At 36.4% G+C, this 23,025-nt stretch overlaps 1 protein-coding gene across 3 annotated transcripts in view; it reads left to right on the top strand.

The window, feature by feature from the left end:
* The window catches only part of DPH6 (diphthamine biosynthesis 6), a 346,492-nt gene that overhangs the window by 244,854 nt on the left and 78,613 nt on the right, over positions 1-23,025 (top strand). Inside the window, exon 12 of one of the 3 annotated variants that reach the window (XM_067028914.1) lies at positions 16,537-16,623. The exons of the other annotated variants lie outside the window; for them this stretch is intronic. Within the exon in view, the coding sequence (XP_066885015.1) occupies positions 16,537-16,573 (37 nt within the window). The 3' untranslated portion in view covers positions 16,574-16,623. Of the gene's footprint in view, positions 1-16,536; positions 16,624-23,025 lie in introns of those variants that run through there. 3 annotated transcript variants of the gene reach the window in all.

Genomic DNA, 23,025 nt, shown 5'->3' with positions numbered 1-23,025 from the left:
GCCATTCTTTCAGATGAATGTTATTGTTCCCATTTTCACGTATGGAAACTGAGTTTCAGAGAGGTTGTGTATTTTGTCCAGAAGCACATAGCTAGTAACTGGTGGAATAAGGGTGTGAATCTCAATTTTAGCTGACGTCAAATCTATGTTATTATCATACATTATTTTTCAAGTTTGGGAAAGAAGGAAACCAATAAAAAAGTAAAGACTAAGCCCTTTTAAAATCTATGTGCAGAAATTGCATCATGCCTTAGGAATAACAAAAGCAAGTAAAGATCTGGAATATTCGTTTTTTATGAAGACAGAACAGAAGATTTGGGGATTGTCTTGGAGAAGCAAGGACTAGTAAGATGAATTGAATAATATTATACTCTTGAATATTCTCTAAATCCTGAAGCATTTTCAAGAAAATAATACCAAAGTTGTTCTTTTATTAATTGAAGACAATATACAAGGAAATGAATTTAAGTGAAAACAAACAATAAAAAAACAGTTTGTGGCATGTGACAATATCTTAACCAAAGGGTATTGAAAGGCTGACATAGGCTACCCGAAATATCTACAGTATATGTCTCTACTGTGCTTTCCTCCTTAAACTGTATCAGCTCTTTGAGATTATTTGCTTAGAATCTTTGCCTGACACATACAGGCAAATAAGTGTTTTAAGAACGAACAGATAACTGAATGAATGAGAACTTTTCCTACCCAGGCTGGGAATTCATGAATGCCTTCCTAAAAGGGATGATACCTGAACAGTGGGCCGATTTTTTGGAAAGAAGAATGAAAATTGAGAGGTCATGACTTTGCTAAAAGCCGTAGAAAAGAAAATGACTTCCCTGCCTGCCAGCCGCCTGCTCAGGTCAAAAGGCATGTCTCCTCTAGGACATTTTAAATGACACTAACAAATGTATTATTAGCACATGTTTTCTGAATTTAAAAAAACTATTTGGGGTCAAAGTATGTTAATGCATATTTAAATGACACTATTTAAATAATAGTTTTCAGGCAGTGTCTTTCTTGGGTCTTATGAGCTATTTGGAGGAATATAACTGATAAGTTGTTTTACAATGGATTGACTATCTTTAAAGTTTTAAAAGAAAGTAGTGATGAAATTCACCATTGAGATCTGTAAATAAGAGTTTGCTTAAGGGAACAAGACTTATGATGCCCTTTTCACTCAGAATTGTAAATGAAGTGGTACAGATAGGCAATTGTTTGTCTATTTTAATATTACATTTGAAGAAGCATTCATCAGTAGAAGGCATAGAATTATCCAACAAAGACTCAGAAGAGCTAACAAATTTTCTGTGATATCTGAGAGGACTTGAACTTTTTAAAAAACTGATGCTTTGCAATGAGAATTATGAATAAAATTGAGAGAACTCATGGGATTTGCATCCTCACTGAACATAACACAAAAGAGAAAAATAATTTTTACCTTACCTATTTAACAATGCCTTAGGTTTTATTACAGCATCTAGATATTTAAATTTGAGACTTGTGCCTTTATTTAATATGTTTAAGATACATTGGAAAATAGTTCTCCATAGCTATGAAAAATATAGAATAATCCAAATTTCATATTTGGATTATTACCATTGAGCCTGATGTGTACCTGCTGTGGTGTGCACAGCGCACTCAACTCTGTGCTCTGGTCTCTGTTATCAGTGCATTTTCACTCTCTCTACCTTTTAAAAGTTCAGTCATTTTTAAGTTCCAGCTTAAATTCCATCTCTTCCGTGATACTTTCATCCCAGCCATGAACTACAAGTGACTTTTGTCTACCCTACCCTACAGTGTCGTTTATTGGTAAGACTCTTTGGTTATCAATTACAGAAGCCTACTGAGACTATTTAAGCAAACAGTAGGAAATATACTATGATGATGCTGTACTATCTCCTAGAACCTCAAGGTAGGAATCGGCTAGCCCTCTGAAAATCACTAGGAACTGGAACGAGAACGAGGAACTGAAACCAGAAAAATAATGAGAGCAAAGATTTATGTCTTGTGTATTGGTCTGCTTAGGCTGCTAGAGTAAAATACCATAGACAGGGCAGCTTAAACAACAGAAATTTCTCACAGTTATGGAGGCTGGGAAGTCCAAGATCTTAATACCAGCCAATGTGGCTTCTGGTGAAGTCTCTCTTCCTGACCAGAAGCAGCTTGCAAATAGCTGCTTTCTTTCTATGTCCTCACATGCCTTTCCTCAGTGTATATATATGAAGGGAGAGAGAGAGAGAGAGAGAGAGAGAGAGAGAAAGAGGGAGAGAGAGATCTCCTTGTAAGGCCACCAGTCCTATCAGTCAAGGACTCCATCTTTATGGCCTTGTTTAACCTTAATTACCTGTTAAAAGCTTTAACTCTTAGATACAGTCACATTGGGGATTAAGACCACAACACATGAATTTTGGGAGAACACAAGTCAGTCCATAGCATCTTACTCCCTAGGTACCAGGCCTTATTATAAGCACTTTACATATATTAGGTTATGTAATGCTCACAGGGATTCTATGAAGTAGGTACTAGTATAAATAGATAAGCAGAAAAAGGTTAAGTAACTTGCCCAAGGTCACGTAGTTTATAAATGATGAAGCCACATTTAAACATAGCTGTCTGGCTATAGAGTCCATGCCCTTGAACACTGAGCTAAACTTCCCCTCTGGAAGCCAACAGGACTCCTTCTGTCATCTGTCCTTCTATCTCAGTATTTGTTCATCTTGCAACATAGCTTCCTCTGCTTCTTCAGTCCACAGAGAGGAATATAGGCAGCCCTCAGCCCCAGAGTTTCCATTATATAGTTCTTCCAGGCCCCATCCCATATGTCTGAGCAAGAGAATTCTACTACCAAGGTAGATCAGCTTTGCCCTGCAAAGTACCTAACAGTATTGATTAAAGAAGTAGAAAAACAGTCACTATGCATTGCTGTTATACTCAATATGTGTTGCACTAGTGGTCAAGATGGGTGAGTCATGCTCTGCCTGGGTTCACTCATCTTCTTTTACTGTTGTTCCCCCCCTGAAATGGCACCTTGATTCAGATGCTTTCCTTTGAAGTGAGTTTAATTGTTGAAGGTGTTTTCATCGGATGCTCCTTTTATCTTCTTGCCTAAGGAAATATTTGCAAAAGATATGTTTTCCTTCTGCTTGTCTTCAAATTGTGAAAAGCAAGGGAGCCAACTGGAAAAAGAAAAAACAGGAAGGATGGCTAATGCTTAGTTGTTTGTTTGGCTCAACTTACCTCTGTTTGAATTCCCTCTGCTCCTAAGGGAACTGTCTGTGGTTTGGGCAGCTTTGTGGGGATAAGGGTTAGCTCCACCATGTGAACGAAGTTTGTCTGAACTAACCCTTTTCAGCAAGGCCTGATATTTGGCTGATAGTGGTTTCATAGGCATGTTCATACCCCATCTCAACTTTCACTCCTTCTCTCTGTCTGATCAGATAAAAACAAAAGAACAGAGATTTGTTGGTAGATAGTCTTGGCTTCAACCCCCACTTCTGCAATTTTACAGGCGATGTGATCTTTGACAAGTTACTGAACTTCTCTGAGTCTGTTTACTGAGCTGTAACATGGAAATGATCCATATATCATAAAACTGCTATGGGAATTAAATGAAAATATATCTAAGTATTTTGTCTGTGTTAGAAGCTCAACAATAGTGGCTTTGTTTCCCAGTTTCTTTATTGAGAAAAGTTGACCGTAATAAAAATATGTGGTGAACTGGATCCTTCTAGGCAGTTGCTCTTCCCTACATATGCAAGAGCATTTTGAAGGAACAGTTAGTACCTCAGGATATCAAAGGGTATTTGAGAAATAATTGAAACTTTTCCTCGATGGCCTTAAAGAAATAAAATAGACAAAGTTTCCACTATTGTGGACCAAATGCATTGTCTAAAAACTGTATAAAAATAACTATTGAAAAATAGCCATAACTGTATTATCAGCATACTACTACTTGAAGTACAGTTTTTGAAGGCTGGAAAAAATCTGTAGCATTCAACCTCGCCTACTTCCTTCCAGGATTTGGAAACCAAAGCCCAGATGTTTCTGTTCACCTTTGAAATTATTTTGCCTTTACCTTACTATACAAATAACAAAATAGCTAACAAGACTAGCAGGACTGGGTGCACTCTGTCAACAATATTGTTTCTCTGAAAATGACTTTCCACTTCAACATAGCCTAGACTGAAGATTATAGTGAGATTATAACAAGGTTTTATTTCCATTGTTTCTTTTTATTGCATATCTATTATTTTTCTAGTTGGTGCCAGTGAATAGAATTCTTTGGATTGCTAACAGCTGTATGGATTATTACACCTTGTATCCCAGTTAACATTTTTAAGAATTTAACAACATACCCTTGATAATGTTTAAAAAAAATACAGAAAATGAAGTGCTGAAACTCAATGAAATAAGTTTATCCTTACTGACTAATAAGTCTAAACAGCTCACTGTGTTGAAAGATTTCAGGGATCGCGTAGGTTCTCCCTACTCCTATAGATTTAGGCAGACCCTATAATCAGAACAATCAATAGCTAATAAATTTGGGAGAGTTCATAGGACAGCAGTGAAAAAAAAAGGAGTATAGGTCTTAAGGAATTGAAATCGTTTAACTTAGGAATGACTTCAAGAGTAATTAATAGTCTTCAAACATATGAAGGGGTTTCATTCAGGTGATCCTTACAACGTGCTCTCTACTTTCATAGGCTACAGGGAATGAGTCTGAATAGCAGCAAAGGACTTTGAGGTTGATATGAAGGAATTATTTTAAATGATGCATCAATATAATCATTTGCTTAGTGATTTATATAATCAAAAAGTGGTTTTCATGTTGATAACATCCACCTTGGCATTGTCTCACATGTAACCTACTTAATATTCCTTATTTTAATTGTATATCATTCTCCTTTACCTAACTAATGGCCTTTCCTTGGTCTCCTCCTACCTTACCAGCCTGGCTTTTTCTATCTTTTCCTCCTCATGTACCCTACCTGTTGTTACTCCCACAAAGTCCAGGTACTGGCCCTGTGTTCCTTTTTAGACCTTCTATTTATTTTTTTATACCCTCTATTAATTAGCCTATCTGTCCTTATGGTTCTGTAGCATGACTTCATGTATAACTTTGTGCCTTCTAATCTTGTATTTCAGAAAAATACAGTATTAGAAGATATCCTGTAGTCATCTTCACTAAGTTTTTTCTACATCTCCCTTTAAAAAAGGGGGGAAAAAAAGAGAAAAAGACTCTCCTCTTTATTGTGTTCTCTTTATTTTTAAAAAATCATTGTTTTGGGCTTCCCTGGTGGCGCAGTGGTTGAGAGTCCGCCTGCTGATGCAGGGCACACGGGTTCGTGCCCCGGTCCGGGAAGATCCCACATGCCGCGGAGCGACTGGGCCCGTGAGCCACGGCCGCTGAGCCTGTGCTCCACAACGGGAGGGGCCACAATAGTGAGAGGCCCGCGTACCGCAAAAAAAAAAAAAAAAAACATTGTTTTATTTTATTTTTTTAAAATATTTATTTATTTAGGCTGCACCGGGTCTTCGTTGCAGCATGCGGGCTCAGTTGTAGCATGCATGTGGGATCTAGTTCTCCAACCAGGGATCAAACGTGGGCCCCCTGCATTGGGAGCACGGAGTCCTATCCACTAGACACCCAGGGAAGTCCCCCCAGTGTTCTCTTTAATGCTATAAAATCACCAGTCTTCCAGGCTTCCAAAATAGGAGCCTTCAAGTCATTTCTGCATATTTCGTCATCACATCTGTATCATATTTGTCACCACGTTCTGCCATTTTTTCCTTAATCATGCCTCTCAGATCTGCATTTCATCATCCTTCCTTCCACTGCCATCCTTATTACCTTAGATCTATACTACTGCAATTGTGTTCCATCTGGTCCACCTGTCTCCATCTCCCTTCTTCCTAATTCTTCCTGCAAATATGACTACAAAACTATTTTATTATTGATACTCTACTGTTCAAAATCTCTTCAGTTTCCTTTAACACACTACATCAAGTTCAAATTATTTTGCCTAGCTTCTGTTAGATTGAATTGGTAGCATTAAGATCCTGTGAGAGCATTGCCCTAAGAGACCCAGGAGTTCCCATATCCTGTCCTTCCATTCACACCTTGCCCTCGAGAGATTCTCAAGGGAAATAAATATACAAAGAGCAATGGCAAATGAGAACATGAGTTATATGTAATACTGGCAAGGTATGCAGAACTTCTAGATTATTCTAGAACACTGATGAGCAATTGGAGGTTTAGGCCTAAACCCAGCTTCTCCACACTGCAAAGGCCAGATATTGCCATAAACAAATCCCAGAATAAAGCCTGAGGTAATAAGAACTCCTGGGAAGCTAAGTGCTGGTAGGATTGGGGAAGACAGAGACAGACAGACAGACTGAGAGGCAGGAATAAGTACCTTTCTTGAGAAGGGCTTATCCTTCAGCCTGATGGGTGAGAAAACTAGCAGAGTGACAGAGAGAGAGTGCTAGCTGACCCAAGAGGAAGGCCTTAATTCTTTTACAGATGTAGTTTCAAGGGTAGAAGAAAAGCAGCAAAGAGCATCTGTACCTTGTGTGTGACTTTTGGCACACATAAGTAAAAGTGGCCCAGTCCAGGTCAGGGCATCTGACCCAATCCGATCAGCATCTCCTCCCTGCCCACTCACCACGGTTTACAAAGCTTTTTGAATCAAGCCCCTGGAAGCCTTATTTTTCATTGCTATCTGTTTTGTTTTGTTTTCACTGCCCTTTATACCATCCATGAACATTTCCACTTCCTGGATTGTTAACTTTTCATCTTTTCTTTATCCAGATCCTTACATTCTTTCAAGACCAGTTTGCGACTGGCCTCTTCATTCAAATATTCTACTACCTCTCCCCACAGTGGTTATAAATTCCTCTGAATATCTTTGATTTTCATAATTATTTCTACCCAGTTTAGCATTTAACTGTCCTCTAACCATTTTATATATCTTAGTAAACCCCTTGAGTGCATGAACCTGCCAGGGAGGGGGAAATTCCCCCCGCTACCTTTCTTGAGTTTTCTTGGTTGGTCAAATAAGAAATAGACACGGACAGATTCGTGGGAGAAAAAAAAACAAATTTAATTCATACATACAGAGGTCTCATAGAAATAAGGCCTAAAGAAACGAACAAAGCAGGCAGATTTTAGACAAAGAAACAAATTTGTCAAGAACTAGTGAGACAAAGAAGTTTGGGTTTGGAGTAAATTAGTAAAGTAACAAGATTTTTTTTAATACAGCCTTCTCTATATAAGCAAATTCTTAAGGTATATTTATATGATACTGTTAAATAAAATCATAATGAAAGTATGTAGTCCAGTCTACCTCTTTTAGGTATTTAACACCAACAAAGAATAATATTCAAAATATAGCAATCATTATTGAACAGGAACTGACCGATCAGAATGGATTTTTGACTGGTACAGTATCAAATTTATATTAATAGATTGAAAGTACAAAATCCAGATAGTTCAGAACTAAAATAAAGTTTAATTCCTGCTTTGTCACAGATTAAAAGTGGGTCTGTAGCCATACCTTATATATCTTAACGATTTTTTCATTATATCTACCTATAAACCAATGAAAGCCAATCAAGCTAATTTCATACTTAATCTCACCATACTTTTTTTTCTCCCTCCCACAACCATAGCTCTCCTGTGTATGTATACTATAGTATGATTGCCTATTCCATACACTGTCTATTTCAAACTTTTGTAGACCCATAAGCATCATATTTGGGGTGTTGTGGTCCACAGTATATAATAAGCATCTCCATTGGCTACTCTCATAACTATGCATTTGGTGCAATAGCAAACACCACTGAACAGCAGTCCATGCCTTTCATGATATAATGAAATGCTTTTGGATTACTTTTTATGTAGAAATTATTTGGGGCCTAGATGTTTTTATATTACACATACTTTTACAAAAATATATTCCTTACATGTGTCCTGAAGTACTTGTATTCAGAGTCAACCAGTTGAAACTATAAACATGGACTATTGAGGTAGCCATCTACACTCTTCAACATTAACAAAGCAATTTAGGTGTTCTGTTAAATTATTTCAAAATACTGATAATGCCACCACACCTGTCATATGACAGCAACATTAAAGAAAGACTATGTAGGTTTTTTTTAACCTGTCAAGTGGTGAAAGTTAGTATTTGTAAACTGAACTCTAACATAGTATGGGGATAAGTGTGTATGCTTTTAAAGACAACAGATTAGTCTCAATCCAAAAGTGAAAGCTATGTAATTTTTTTAAAGACAGAGAGATGTCTTTATGGGTGCTAACACCTTCAGAAGCTATTATCACAGTGTAGCAGAGAAGGACTATCTTGCAGATGGAGAGAGTAATGTTAAGATTCCCACCAGACCTTGTCCTTCTATGCCTTTTCCCCTGTGCAAAGGAATCTGTCAGCTCTTATTCCTTTCTTTGAAGAAATGCCTAAAGAATGTCACTTCAGTCTGGCTACACTTAGGCATCATGTGGAAGATTGTGGATGCCTTCAAGAAAGAGACACATTCTGAAAAATGTAATTTAATTTAAGGATTACCAAAAAGAAGTTTTTTGGCTTTTTATGACTGGCTTGAAAGTTTACTGCTTTTTCATAATAATGGCTTCTCACATTTGTATTGTGCTTTTTCCTTTTTTAAAATACTTTAGAATTAAGTATCTTATTTGATTCTCATTATATTCTACATTTAATTTAAAGTTATCATGTTTATCATAAAAAACAGTACTGTTTTTGTATTTTGTATTTTCTGACCACTAGAGCCTGTAGCATAGGTTTGGTCATTTTTCTAGTAACCATGATGGATTATTTTTCACTGTGTGGACTACAGACAACATGACCCAGTCTAGAAGAGCATAATTGTTTCTCTCAGTAATAATTATAAACATTGACATATACTTTCAATCATTTCTGAATGTTCAGGAGGATTCTCCAAACCCTTCTTTTCATGTTATGCTCATAATCAGATGATAGAGGCCAAATATCTCATCAAGGAAGTCTTCCCTGACCCCCCAAAGAGCTAGATACTCTGCCTTTCTGCTCTAAGAACCCTTTGCACACAGTATTGGCATTATATTGGGGTCCCATTACGGTCCTGACTATGTTGTATTTATCTCTGTGTTCTCAGTACCTAGCTCAGTAAATGTTCATTGAATGAATACATGCACAAATGAATATGTGTGTTGTGCTTTGTTTTGTTAAACTGATACCTTGTGTAAAGGCCACTCCACATGACTATTGCTCTGTTCCCACCCACTGACTCTGAGGGTAAGTTCAGCAACATGACTGGGAAATGCAGGAGCTGCTTAAGCTACTTTATTTCTTTGTTATCTACAATTAAAGTTAAAAATAGCAAACCTTTTTATTTTTCAAGCAACACTTGTATACCTGTATTTCCTGAGAGTAAAAGAGAGTCCATTACAGTTTATGCATGGCCACAGGGTAATATTAAAAAGATATTAAAGTATTGGGTTAGGTCAGAGTGGAAACTTTAAATGCTATTTTGAGCAAAGCTTTGAAAGTATTGAAAGGGAAGAGTGGCATTGCCTGTAGTAGAAAAAAGAAAAATTTAGGTGAAATAAATGTCAAATGAAATCTAATTTCTAATGAGCAGATAGTACTAAAGAAAACAAACAAAGCTTTATTCTTTATTTTTATAAAGCATTGGAGAAACATACTACATAAGTTCTTGAAGTAGATTTTTTTCTCCTTGCTCTAGAGGAAAAAGGAAAACTATAAGAAATACTTATTTTAATACTCGTATCCTTCCTTTAATCTTGAATTATAAAATGAGACTTGATCCATATGAGTGAAAAGTCAGAATGGACTAGAAAAAAGGTCATTAAAAAATTATGAACTGTTATGTTCCATTTAAAATATTTTCTTGGTATTATCCTCTTATGAATTTAGAGAAAGTATGAAACAATCTTTCTAGAGTCAATTTATACCTTTAATATCCCCAGGTACCGTAGTCTCAGTGGGGGTTTGTGAAGAGTAATGAAATGTTTATAAGAAGTCTGAGATTGCTGGATGAACTGTGATATATAGGTAGAGTATTATTAGTAGTTGGTATGATAAACTAGCGAATAAAATATTTTCCTTAGTTACAAAAGTAATGAGTTCAAATCCATTGAGCTGTCTCTCTTCATTAGAAAGTTTTCGTGTCTTTTTTCCTTATCATGTCAAATAGAGATCTTACTTTGGGCACTTAATTATCCACCCTGAGCTGAAATTCCCCAAGACTCAGATATTTTTAAAGGGGTATTCCTTATTCAAGGGTAAAATTTTAATTTTCTAATTATTTGTGAGGGCAAAATTTTGCATGGTTTTCCAATTTTAGTTTTCTTCTTTAAGACATGTAGGCATGAGAGTAATCTAGTGGCAGACTCCTGGAAAATATCTTGGTAAAGATCTCTCTAGAGGTTGGCAAGAAAACAAAGAGATATTTGTACAATTAGGAAGTAAAGAAAATTTTGCATAAGTGGCTATTCATCAAGATTTCTAAAAAATCACTTAGAAAAATTTTTAAAGAATTAGGAAAAATTATGGGAATATTTTTTCTATTTTTCCAATTTTTCCAAAATTACTAGGAAAAGTTAATGTTGATTAAATGTATTCTGAGTCACTATTAGAATTAGAAATTTGTATGAAATGTGTTCATCTTATTTTTGAAGCACTTTGGAGATTACATGAAAAAATTTGGTATCACTTTTCAAATAGGAAATTTTAAGGGTGTTGACTGAAAAAAAATGCACAACCTGAGAACTGTGAGTTCAGTTTTATTTGGGGACTTATTGAGGACTGTAGCCTGGGAGACAGCCTCTCAAATAATCCCGAGGAACTGATCCAGGGAGGTAGCAGCGAGGTCAGTGTATATATGATTTGGCAAAGGGGATGTGTGCAATCAAGCACACATCTCAGTAGAAAGTTGCTACTACTCACAAGGAGCAGATGTCTTCGTTAATGATTTTAGTGCTTTCCTAGGTATGAGAAGATGCAAAAAACAAGGTTCATAAAATTCCCTCCTGAAACTATCTAACTATCTGAAGGCCTGTTCTGCCAGTTTTTCCCAGAGCACAGAGTGCCTCATTCCTGATCTGCATCCTGAATTCCTTTCTGGATATGTTGGAGTCAACATCTGCAGTGGCTAGTGACCTAGTTCTTGTAGAGCCAGATGGCAAGTGAGTGACATTCTTTAGTTGGCAAGGGGCTCTAGTAACAAATCTAATTTAAGTATCTAATGAAATGAAAAAATGGTACAAATGTATATAAACTTATTGACTGTTGTAGAATCTTGAGTTGTAAGCAGTCTTTCTAACATATTTATTAGTCATTTTACATAAAACTCCCAGGATAGTGAACACAGATAAATGCAAGGGCCATACACAGTAGTTCTCAAGAGTACCCTTTATTATATGACTCCACCCTATATCACCTTTTATACATACATGGTATTCACTTCTCTTTCACTACAGTAAGTTCAATGAAACCTTTTTTTTTTTTTTTTTTTTTTTTTTGCGGTACCCGGGCCTCTCACTGTTGTGGCCTCTCACATTGCAGAGCACAGGCTCCGGACGCACAGGCTCAGCGGCCATGGCTCACGGGCCCAGCCACTCCGCGGCATGTGGGATCTTCCCAGACCGAGGCACGAACCCGTGTCCCCTACATTGGCAGGCAGACTCTCAACCACTGCGCCACCAGGGAAGCCCCAATGAAAACTTTTTTAATCCATGTTTTGGGTCACTTTAACTTAAAATTTTCATTCTTTTCTGTAGTGCAAAGGAGGAGTTTTCTTTTTCCCTAACTTTCTAGATTTACTTTTCTACTTCATCCGGATATCGGTTTACTTAAGCCCTTCAATTATATATGTAAAGTTTATGCCTAATAATTTGGAGTAATTAAATCTATATCTGTGACTATCAAGGTGGAACTACAGAATACTGAGAAATTATGCAGTGGCCTCTGCAAAAGATAGTCAACATGAGAAACAGTCATCATGAATACAGGGCAAAACAAGATTTGAGAGGAGGGAAAAAGTGCTTAAAGCCAACAAAGACTTCGTGGTAATACCGGATTTCAGATTAGCTGAATGTTTCTAGTTCTGCATGACAGCAAAGACAGTGGTGTGGTTATGGGCACCATGCTCGGAGGCACGCTTTATCGCTGAGCTGCATCAGGAAGAATAAAATTTCTCTATAAAAGCCTAGTTAAACTGCATAAGGAATGTATTTTGGGCATCCCATTCTAGAAAAAAACTAAGTCATGTGGGTAGGAGATGGGGCAAGAAGGTATGCAGAAGTGACTTCCAAGAGGAAATGATTTAATAGAATGTGGGCTTTGGTTTCTGGATTTCTTTTCATAAATCAGTAGTTAACCTGTGAATAACTATAAGGGTGGGTAGGTGTTAAAATATTATGTATATAGAAAATATATAGGGCTTCCCTGGTGGCGCAGTGGTTGGGAGTCCGCCTGCCGATGCAGGAGACACGGGTTCGTGCCCCGGTCCGGGAAGATCCCACATGCCGCGGAGCAACTAAGCCCGTGAGCCATGGCCGCTGGGCCTGCGCGTCCGGAGCCTGTGCTCCGCAACGGGAGAGGCCACAGCAGTGAGAGGCCCGCATACCGCAAAAAAAAAAAAAAAAAAAAAAAAAAAAAAGAAAATATATAAAGTGAAAAGAATGACTTAGAGTTCTTCCAGAAAAAATGTGAATATTGCTAAGTAACAGTTTTGCTGGAGTCCTCTACAGATCATATTGATATCCTTAGGCCCAGTGCATCCAGAAACAAAAACAAACAAACAAACAAAAAAGGATACTCTGAAGGAATTGAGAGGCTTTCTCAAATGAGTAGCCTGAAGTCAGAGGCTAAACAATAAGAACTAGAAGATAATGCAGTTGTAAGGAAGTCTCCTCTTGAGGTAGGAAAGGAGAAAAAAGGAACTAGGTAAAATAAATGAAAATTTGTATCATCAAAGCAAAAGTGAGTTGAGGAACCACTGTACAAAGCTACTTCATTTATCCTAAATTCAGAGGAAAAAATATTCCATGTAAATGAAGTATTTTTATTACTTATGTTAATTAAATATTTTAAATAAGAAATCTTTTAAAAATACATTTCGCTTTACCCTGCATGATAAAAAGAATTTCCTGAAGATTTTATTTGTTCTTAAAGATTTGTGGTCACATGAAGAATATTAATTATTTTATTCTAAAGCAGTTCTCCCAAAAGCGGTTGAGGTTAATAGGATTATTTATCCCTGCTTGGATTTCTGAGTATTTGTACTTGCTTTATGTAGCCCATATATCCCCTCCCTGGCTACTAGTTTACCTGCTGTCGTTTCTTGTTATCATGAGCCTGAGTCTAGTGACTTCCTCCCTGCTTCTTTACAATTTGTTGCATCTAACTTGTTATGGGCAGAAAAACAGACAAGAAGCTTGGTGTAACCATAACTAAAGTAGAGTGAGTTTTGAGGAAACATCTGAGAAACTATACTAAGATTGTGTAAACTTAAGCATGTGGCTCTTTTAGGACTGAAATTGGCTGCTTATTGCCTTTTTTTAGCAGGGGGGTGGGGGAGGAAGGAGGGAAGGACCTTGCTTCAAGGCTCTTGACTGCATTCTGCATAGTAAACATCGTGGCATTACTTATTTCTGTATATCAGCTAACTGTTCGAAATTGTCACTGTATTCACAATTGCAAATGTAAAAGGGAGCTGTAGAGCATATTCTAGAAGAGATCCTGTGAAGCAGTGCTTCATAACTGAAATCTTATTATCTATGTTATATTACTTGTGTAATTAATTAGTATCATTAATTACAGGAACTTATCCTTTCTTTATATGATAGGTTATGTGTCAAAGACAGCACCTCGGGCTTCCCTGGTGGCGCAGTGGTTGAGAGTCCGCCTGCCGATGCAGGGGACATGGGTTCATGCCCCAGTCTGGGAAGATCCCACATGCCATGGAGCGGCTGGGCCCGTGAGCCATGGCCGCTGAGCCTGCTCATCCGGAGCCTGTGCTCCACAAAAGGAGAGGCCACAACAGTGAGAGGCCCGCATACCAAAAAAAAAAAAAAAAAAAACAGCACCTCCTTATGGGAAGTGCAGTATACATGCATAGTCATAGTTATATTTGTAGCAAAATCTCCACTTTGAATAATTCACACTTAAGCCAATAATTCTCTTCTGTCAGTTGCCCCATAGATTTTGAGAGAAGTGGGACAAAAAGTACTGGCTTAAGCTTGCCCCTCTACAAAGATATGATAGAAATTAGAACACAGCCTAATAGATTTCAAGCAGGGAAAGGGACAGAAGGATGACCACATAGGAGGAACCTTAAGGAAAAGAAGACTATGGAGTACTAGGGGCAGTAAATGTATAAGGGAAGGTGAAAGGATTTGGGAGGTAAATAAAGGGTAGGTATGTATATCATCAACTAGTGAAAACAAAATCTTTGTGAAACCCTGAGAAAGATAAAAGTCCAAGTATGGGAGGAAGAAAAGAGTGAGAAGGTTCATAGAAAACTGAATTTCTATCTTGATAAGGGTTTATTGCTACATTAGCATATCTCTAAGCTTCCTGAGACAGCTTGGGATAGAAGAGGGACATTATGCTCTAAGCCTAGCTCTGTTCTAAAAAACCTTCTGGCCTTTAACAGACACTTAGCAGACACTTAACCCAGACTTCAGTTTTCTCACTAAAAAATGAAATGAAAAGTTTATATAGTGAAAATTTTACATATTATATAACTGAATACTTCATTATACATTTACATAATGAAAAATTATGAAATGAAAAGGTTAGACCAGATGATTTCTAATATCCTTTCCAACTCTAAAATTCTGTGATTTTCTGAGGAGGAGATTTTAGAGTATTGGCTTAGAATTTGTATAACCAACTGATATCACTATCACAGTGTCTTTTTTCATGTCTTACACTACTAGTCTTTTACTCTTTTGGAAGCTGCCTTGTCCATAGTTCCCTTCGAAGAGACACTGTCCTGTCCATCTTTTATAGAGAAAGTTCTAACCTGCTCCTTGTGCAGAGTATGAGCCCCACCCCTATCTCTCACACTATCAGTGACTTTTTTCCAAGGCTCAATGTTAGTTATTCCATCCGCCATCCAGTGACCTTATCAAATGGCTTGGCACAAACTAAAAGGCTACAAGAATAATCTCCTGCCCCAAAAGATATGGGTTGGGCTAGTATCAGACTGCTAAGGTAGAATGCATAAAAAGATGTCATAAAATAGGGGGAAGCGTAATGTTGCATAGGAGAGCTAAAGTTGTAATCCATGAGAAACCAGAACCTAACAGGAAGAGAAGCTCTCTGGAATGGTGGGTTACATGGCTGTTTGGAGAAGTTCCCTTTATTGCTTGCATTTAAATAACACATTTAAATTATTTAGGAGTACCACCAGTCAATCCATAGAAGTATTGTAATTATAGGAGAAGTGAGAAAATACACACTCAGAAAAACTGAGACCAAGTAAATAACTGTATATTTGTTTGAATGAATAGAAAATTCCTGAACAGCAGCTATAGAGGTTCTTAAAACTGCCTTCAATCCAAAACAAGACTTTAGTTCCTGTACTCATGAGGCGTTTCTCTGCAGTTCTTTTCCTATAATGCCCCTTGTATCCCTATGTAAATCCCTATTTCTTAAACCTGAGTTGAATATAACCCAAAGAACCTACTTAAGAAGTCGTATACTTTCCAAATAATTCCCACATCTACACAGTCTCACAACAACCTCTTGAGGTATGTTGGATCCTATTTCATGGTTATGGAAACTCAGAGAATATAAATGATCTTTCAGGGCCTTTTGGCTCTAGCCTATATTTTTCAGGCCTATAGATAAGCAGTTGTCTAATCTGGTATATCTCTGACTAGATCCTTTACCCTCTCTGAGAAAAATCCCACCCTGTAACTTTTTTCCCAAAGATGTTACATGTTCCTAAGAAATAGCTTACATAAACATGAAAAACTAATACCCTTGGCTATTGATGGAGCTTCTACTATTTTTTCTCCTCCTTTCCTGGTTTGCTATACAGATGTTGTCTCAAGAGGGTGATGATACCTGCTCGTGTCATTACTGACACTAAATGAGGGCACAGAATTTTATGCTAATGGTACCCATTCTTTTCCCAAGTCACCAACACTCTCCTGAATCGCTACCAAACTACTAGCGTTCTATCAGTGGTGAAGTAGCAGGCCCACAGCCTCTAATGTCTATCAACAGACTCTTTTAAATTTTTCTTTATGCTCTTTTTGCATATTTATTGCCATAAAATTTAGAAATGATATGGTTGAAATCACCACTACCCCTATTCACCCCCTGCCACACAAACATGTGCATGCACACACACACACACACACACACACACACGCTTGCCCAGGGTCAATGGGCAAGCTTGTCTGTGTGTATGTGTGTGTGTGTGTGTGTGTGTGTGTGCGCACACACGTACACACACATGTTTGTAAATTTCTCTGTTTTCCCTTAGGTCAGATGTACTTCCGCTCCCATCTGTAACCTCCTGACTCCCACTTTTGCAAATGGATCCGTATTGAACCCAAACTACCAGTCCTGTAGACATGCCCAGACATAGCTAAATCCTACAGTGAATACAGATCTTGACATCTACTCCACTAATTAGTAATGGTGGCCTTTCTGTTACATCCACACAACCTCTTTTGTAGATTATTACTGATGTAAATAACTTGCCTTTTATTTCTAAATAAACAAAATATTATATTTTAAGTACATTGAGTATCCTGAGAACTTTCAAAGATAAAAATATATTACTTATGAGAATGGCAGTTTACTTCTGTGGTCTTCCTTGCAAAAATCCATAATTGCGGTCTAACCATGAGAAAAACATCAGGCAAACCCAAATCGAAGAACAATTTATAAAGTACTTGACAAGTACTACTCAAAACTGTCAAGGTCATCAAAAACAAGGTAAGTCTGAGGAACTGTCACAGTCAAAGGAGCCTATGGAGATATTATGACTAAAAGTGGTATCCTGGATGGGATCTTGCAGCATAAAAAGAAAAAAGAACATTAGGTGAAAACTAAAGAACTCCCCCAAAATATGAACTTTACTTAATAATAATGTATCAATATTGGTCCACTCATTGTGACAAATGTATCATGATAATGTAAGATGTTAACAATAAGGGGAACTGGATGCGGGTTATTCAAGAACTCTCTGTACTAACTTTGCAACTTTTCTGGAAATCTAAAATTATTCTAAAATTAAAATTTTATTATATATACACACAGATATATAATATGTGTATATATACACATACATATATATTTATTTACATTTATTCATTTATATGTACATGTATATCATTATATCATTTACTTTTTATATCATAAATATAAAAATATAAAATATAAATAATATAAATGTAATGTAATATAAATATATATAAATATAATGCATATTATATAAATATAATATAAATAAAATATTTACTTTTTAATATTGTTTATAATTTTTATTGCTTAGTTGGGCAAAATTCAACCTAGTTGATAGGATGAATAATTATCTAAGAATAACATTCAAATTATTTAGCAGTACCTTCCCTTAACTAATAAACTCATTTGGTTAACTATTTAGCAACAGTCAATGATTTGAAAAGTCAAAAAAAATTTTAATACAGGTTTTACTGAAGCCAGTGGGAGTAAACTGGTGCATACAAAATCATGAGGAGACATTCAAATTCTCCAAGATTACTCAACAAAGTTTGAGCGACTTCTAGTGGGTGAAGAAGTGATGCCTATATAATGATTAGAGAAAAATATCTGAGACAAAAGTAACAGTTACCTCTTGGGGAAACAGCTTTTTTAAAAAAAATCAGTGTTAATTTTTGAAGAGGTCATAAAGCATTTGAAAGGAATATTTCCATCCTGATAACTACTGAATTTCAGATCATTTCTCATGAAGCCTTCTGTTAGGCATAATCTTTAACCCTCATTTATCTTCACTTATACTCTATTGATTCTCAAACTGATGGATGATTGAAGATTTTGAAGTATGGTTTCAGAGCAGCAGGTCTATTTAAGTAGATTTGAGGAAGCCCCAGTGCAGGACTAACATGCAGCCTCCTTTTCATTATGTTAATGTTTATTTGCTAGATATCTTGTCATAATGGATCATTTGACTGTCACCTAAGGAAGTATGATACCGTCTTGTTTCATGTTTCTGTTTTCAAAAACCCCAAGTAAGGCAGGAACACTTTTGCATCACCTTTTATACCTCCTATTTTCTAGACCATTGATGCTTCTAGACTGCAACTGTAAACCATAGTTGCAAATTGGGTTGCAAACAAATTTTGCTTGAAGCACAAACCATAAATTAAAGTAATGATCACTTCAAGATGAAACTTTTTTCTGTCTTTTGAAATTGGGATGAAAGTAGGTCAATGAAATTTAGGATATTTTAGAATATGTACAGTATTGTATTGTTTGCCAGTACCTAATTTACAATTACAGAGCTCCATGAATATTGAAATGATTCAGCTTCCCATTATAAATGTATGTGGCAGTTTGGTTGTTGATCAGTTTATGAAGTTAATGCAAATGGAACTGTCTTCCTGTCAGCATTTGAAATCTATAATGCAGTCATGTTGTATATTCAGGGACAGGCCATTGACAGTCAATTAACAAGTTTGATTGGTATGTCAACTCATTCTTTTGAATTGTTAATAGTATGTTAATAGCGTTCATTTCTTTGTGCAGTCCCATTTGCAGCTTCATAGTTACAGCTATTTTTTGTAATTCTGAGTAACCTGAAATAGTGCCTTAATAATAGATTATTAAACACCTGTCTAGTGTAGCTTAGGGAGGTTTTTCTAGACTGGGAGTTTGCAGTGGATCCCTTTGATATTCAAATCAACAAATGATAGCCTTTTTATTCAAAACGTAAATTCTTTTGATGGTTAGCTTGTTAAGAAATATTCAGCTCTAGTCTGACCTGATCTGGTTTCCCATGGAAAAGATCTGATGCCGTTTGAAGGTTCATAAATGGAATGCCAATGACAATTTGTTGTTGACGTTCTGCCGCCTAAGCCCTCAGATGCTGCTGGTTGATGTGCCGCTTTACCTTCACCAAATAATCCTTGCAGGTAAATGATCTATGAATTGATCAGATAGTTTCAAAGCAAAGAGGGCCCTTCTGTGGTCTGGATTTTTAGGCTTGGAGGGATACTTAAAACGATGCATCAAAGTTGACAGATGAATCTTAAGGCATAGACTGATGGGAGAAAGCAGAAATGTGGGAATATTTTTAAGTGACTAGCATATTACTTAGAGTTTTGAAAACCTTCAAATGTCGATCAAATCTGTTCCCCATAGCAGATTTATTTCTACCTTGGTTTTTGTTATGGTTGTTTTGTCTGTGTGCACAGGTTTACTCTCACTTTTCTGGGGAAGTTGATGAGACATTAAACGTATTATTCCCGAATGGTGCTTTGGAATAAGGTTGCGAGTTCATTTGCACAGCCATGTTTTATTCATATAGTTCCTCTACACCAGAATATAAGAATCTGCCATTTCCCTAGCCTAAAAAAAATTGTCTTTACCAAGGAAGCAGTACAAATTTTATTTTATTTTTCCTCCTGTTCTTCACTTCTCTTGATGATGCTCTCCACGACCTACTATTTATATTTAATTTCTTCGGTAGAAGTTTCTTTATAGCATGGAGAAAGAACTCCCACCAATGTAGTTTAGATATTTAGTTAATATTTTTCTATTCTATGCTTCAGTGAATTTGGAGGAGCAATTTGCATGTATTTGAATTTTAGAATTAGATTGAGAGATTGCTACTCAAAAATTCTTAGCATACAGGTAAAGAAACTGAGGCATATAGTAAGACCTCGCAGCTAGTTGGTGCATACCCAAGTCTCTTTATTCCTAACCCTGTACACATCCCGCTTGCTGCCTTTAGAAACACATAGAAGCTCAATCGAAGATTGATACAATTCTAACATACATTTCTCAACTGGACATAGAAAGTTCCTGCAGTTTTCTAGCTATAACATAAAAACCTTTATACTATAATTTAAGATTAAGAACTATACTTGATATCAGTAAAAAAAAATTATCAAGAGTATGTATTTCTTAACATGTAATTAAAGTTTCTGTAAATCTGAGTGAAAGAAGGAAGAAAGGAAACTAACTACTGTCTTTGACAGTTTGTTTACCTCTGCCCTTAGGCAGAACCACAGAACTTGTGACCTAGCTCAGGACTGGGGGAGGAGAGGAAGAGAAAGAGGCATGCAAGTATTAATTGATAACAGATTTTATTATGTCAACTTAACTAACCCTCCAGCAGTGTTTTTCAAAGTGTGTTTCATGGATCTCTAGGTCCACAAGATGCTTGGCCACCAAAATGTTCTGTGTCTAAAGAATCTGGGTATATATATATATATATATATATATATATATATATATATATATATACACACACACATACCCTTAGTGGAGTTCTACATTATCACAATGCTTGTTGGCAGAATAAAGACTGTAAGTCTGCAAGAAAGAAACTTGTTTATTTAACCCAGGATTTCCAAAAAAAAAAATTGGACACAAAATCTTCATTTGTTTGTTTATATGTTTATTTCTTTTAAAACCAGTGAACATTATTCATGGAAATTTGGGGGTACCTGAATGTCCCTGGGCAAATAATTTCCCTATGGTTCAATTTCCTCTTTCTATAAATGGAGGTAATAATAGTATCTATTGGCATGAGGATTAAATGAGCTAATATATGTAGAGCACTTAGAACAGTGTCTGTCACACTGTGTTATGTAAGTATTTGCGATTGGTATTATTAATAGTAATATTGTTAGTGCTACCATTGAGACCAATGCCATAGTTTCATTTGGTTTTATGGATGTATATATGTATAAAACTGTGCACAAGGCATTGGGTTGGAGCTAGAGATTTTGAGTAAGATAAGGCAGAAATAAAGGGAAGCAGACAAGTAAGCTGATAAATTACTGAGCAAAATGGTAAAGGCAGCTACAAAATAAGCTCCAAAGCACTATGGGAATGCTGATGACAAGAGTCTATTGACAGCTCAAAGAGACACCAAAGATTATACCTAGTAGCTGACAAGCTACTGGATGTCTCAGAAACTTCCAGAGGAAGAAATAGGGAAATTCCAAAGAGAGAGAACAATTTTGCTTTCTGTGAAAGAGACTAGTGTATCTGGGGGATGAGGATAATAAGTACAGGGTCTTGGATGTGGCAAGGGCACATAGTGTACTGGCAGGGTAGATTGGAGCCCAAGTGTGAAGGCCTTTGTATCCAACCTCAGAAGTTTGAGTTTTATCCTCCAGACAACAAAGCGAGTAGAGAATTCTTACATATGAACGTGACATGATCGGCCTTGTTTTTTGGAAAGAAAACTTGACAGCTGGGTTTGGGAGGACATGAGACAAGAGAGGCAGGGAAACATGGTGGGAGTCTGGACTGAGGCAGTGGCAGTGGGAACTGAAAGGACATTGACAGATGAAAGAGACATGTCTGAGGGAGAATTGACAAGAACCCATGACCAATTAATTGGGGGAAGAGGAATAAAAAGATAGAGAAACCAAAGATAGGGCTGGTATGTCTAGTATGGGAGGTTGTGTAAATGGTGATTCAATTTAGTTTTATAAATAGAGACACTATTTTTCAAAATCGTTTCTCAAAAAGAAACCTTCAGGTGTCCACAGCCTGCCATCAGTTTTATGACAATGACCTTCTTCTCAAGAGGGATTAATGGAATATATGTGTGGGTTGCTTGATACTACTCATGAAAACTACTGGTAATACAAATCAAAAGTGACTAACTCACCACAGTAAGTGACTTACTGGAAATACATTGGAACACATATTTAAAAATTAAGTGTAAAATGCCATATGCAAAATTAAAAATCATAGTGAAAAATTTCTTCCTTATCTGCATGATTACAAAGTTTTACAAATGGCTCAGCTAAAGCACTTCTAATATATTTATTATATTTATTATTTCAATGCTTTCCTCCACTCTCCTCTTCTCCTTTCTTATTCTGAGCTTCTTGGATCCTGGACCTTGCTTGTCTTTATATTTACAGATTCATCCACAAATGATACATAGTAAGTGCTTAATGAAAGGTTTAAATACATAATACTTGAAAGACCATTACTCTAATTTCATTCTAAAAAGAGAAATGTAAAAAATATTCAGCAATATTAGTTATAAAATATCATATAGGAACTTTTGCATAATGTGTTTCTTGTACCTTCAAAACCTTGAGACTGTATTGGCATGTAGCATAAATTTGGGCCACCATGTTACATAAATATTAGTGGAAAAATAAGCCCAAACTCATAGTTTGATGTTTGTTAAATATCAAAGAAACTGACATTTTGAGTCATCTATTTTAACAATAAGCCTGTCTTCCCTTTTGTGGGACTCCTTGTTGGCATGGCCTTCTGTTTGAAGACACAGGAAGCTCTAGTCTTCTGGAGATGTTAAGCCATTAGGTTATATCTTATACAATTTTATCAGAAGTTGGTTGACTGCTGTTCCTATTAGCTCATGCTGTGCTTGTAAGTATTTTCATCTAATTTTATGTTGTGCCAGTTTTACCCATTCCCTAACACATCACACAAACTTAAATGATAGTAGAAAAGACATCATCAGCTCCAAATTCAGAACTAATAAGCTATTTTTAATGTTGTTCTTAACTCCCAAATTGGAGCAGCATATTACTTTCTACTCTCCACTCTGTTTAAGCAGTACCAAGATTATAAATCTGTCCTGCAAAGAGACGAGAAGTAAAAAATAACCAATATAAAAACTGTGGAAGGTCTTAAAAGTTTTAATAATTATTCATTCCACCATAAAGAATTTTTACATAAAATAATTTATCCATGCCTTTGTTACCCCCAGGAATGTAGATGTATATACCATGTATCTCTTTAAGTATTTTTAAGATTTCTTTTTATT

The sequence above is a fragment of the Kogia breviceps genome, chromosome 3 (assembly GCF_026419965.1).
Source record: "Kogia breviceps isolate mKogBre1 chromosome 3, mKogBre1 haplotype 1, whole genome shotgun sequence".
Classification (NCBI taxonomy): domain Eukaryota; kingdom Metazoa; phylum Chordata; class Mammalia; order Artiodactyla; family Physeteridae; genus Kogia; species Kogia breviceps.
Note: the sequence above shows the minus strand (reverse complement) of the source record. Positions and strands in the feature narration are given on the sequence as shown.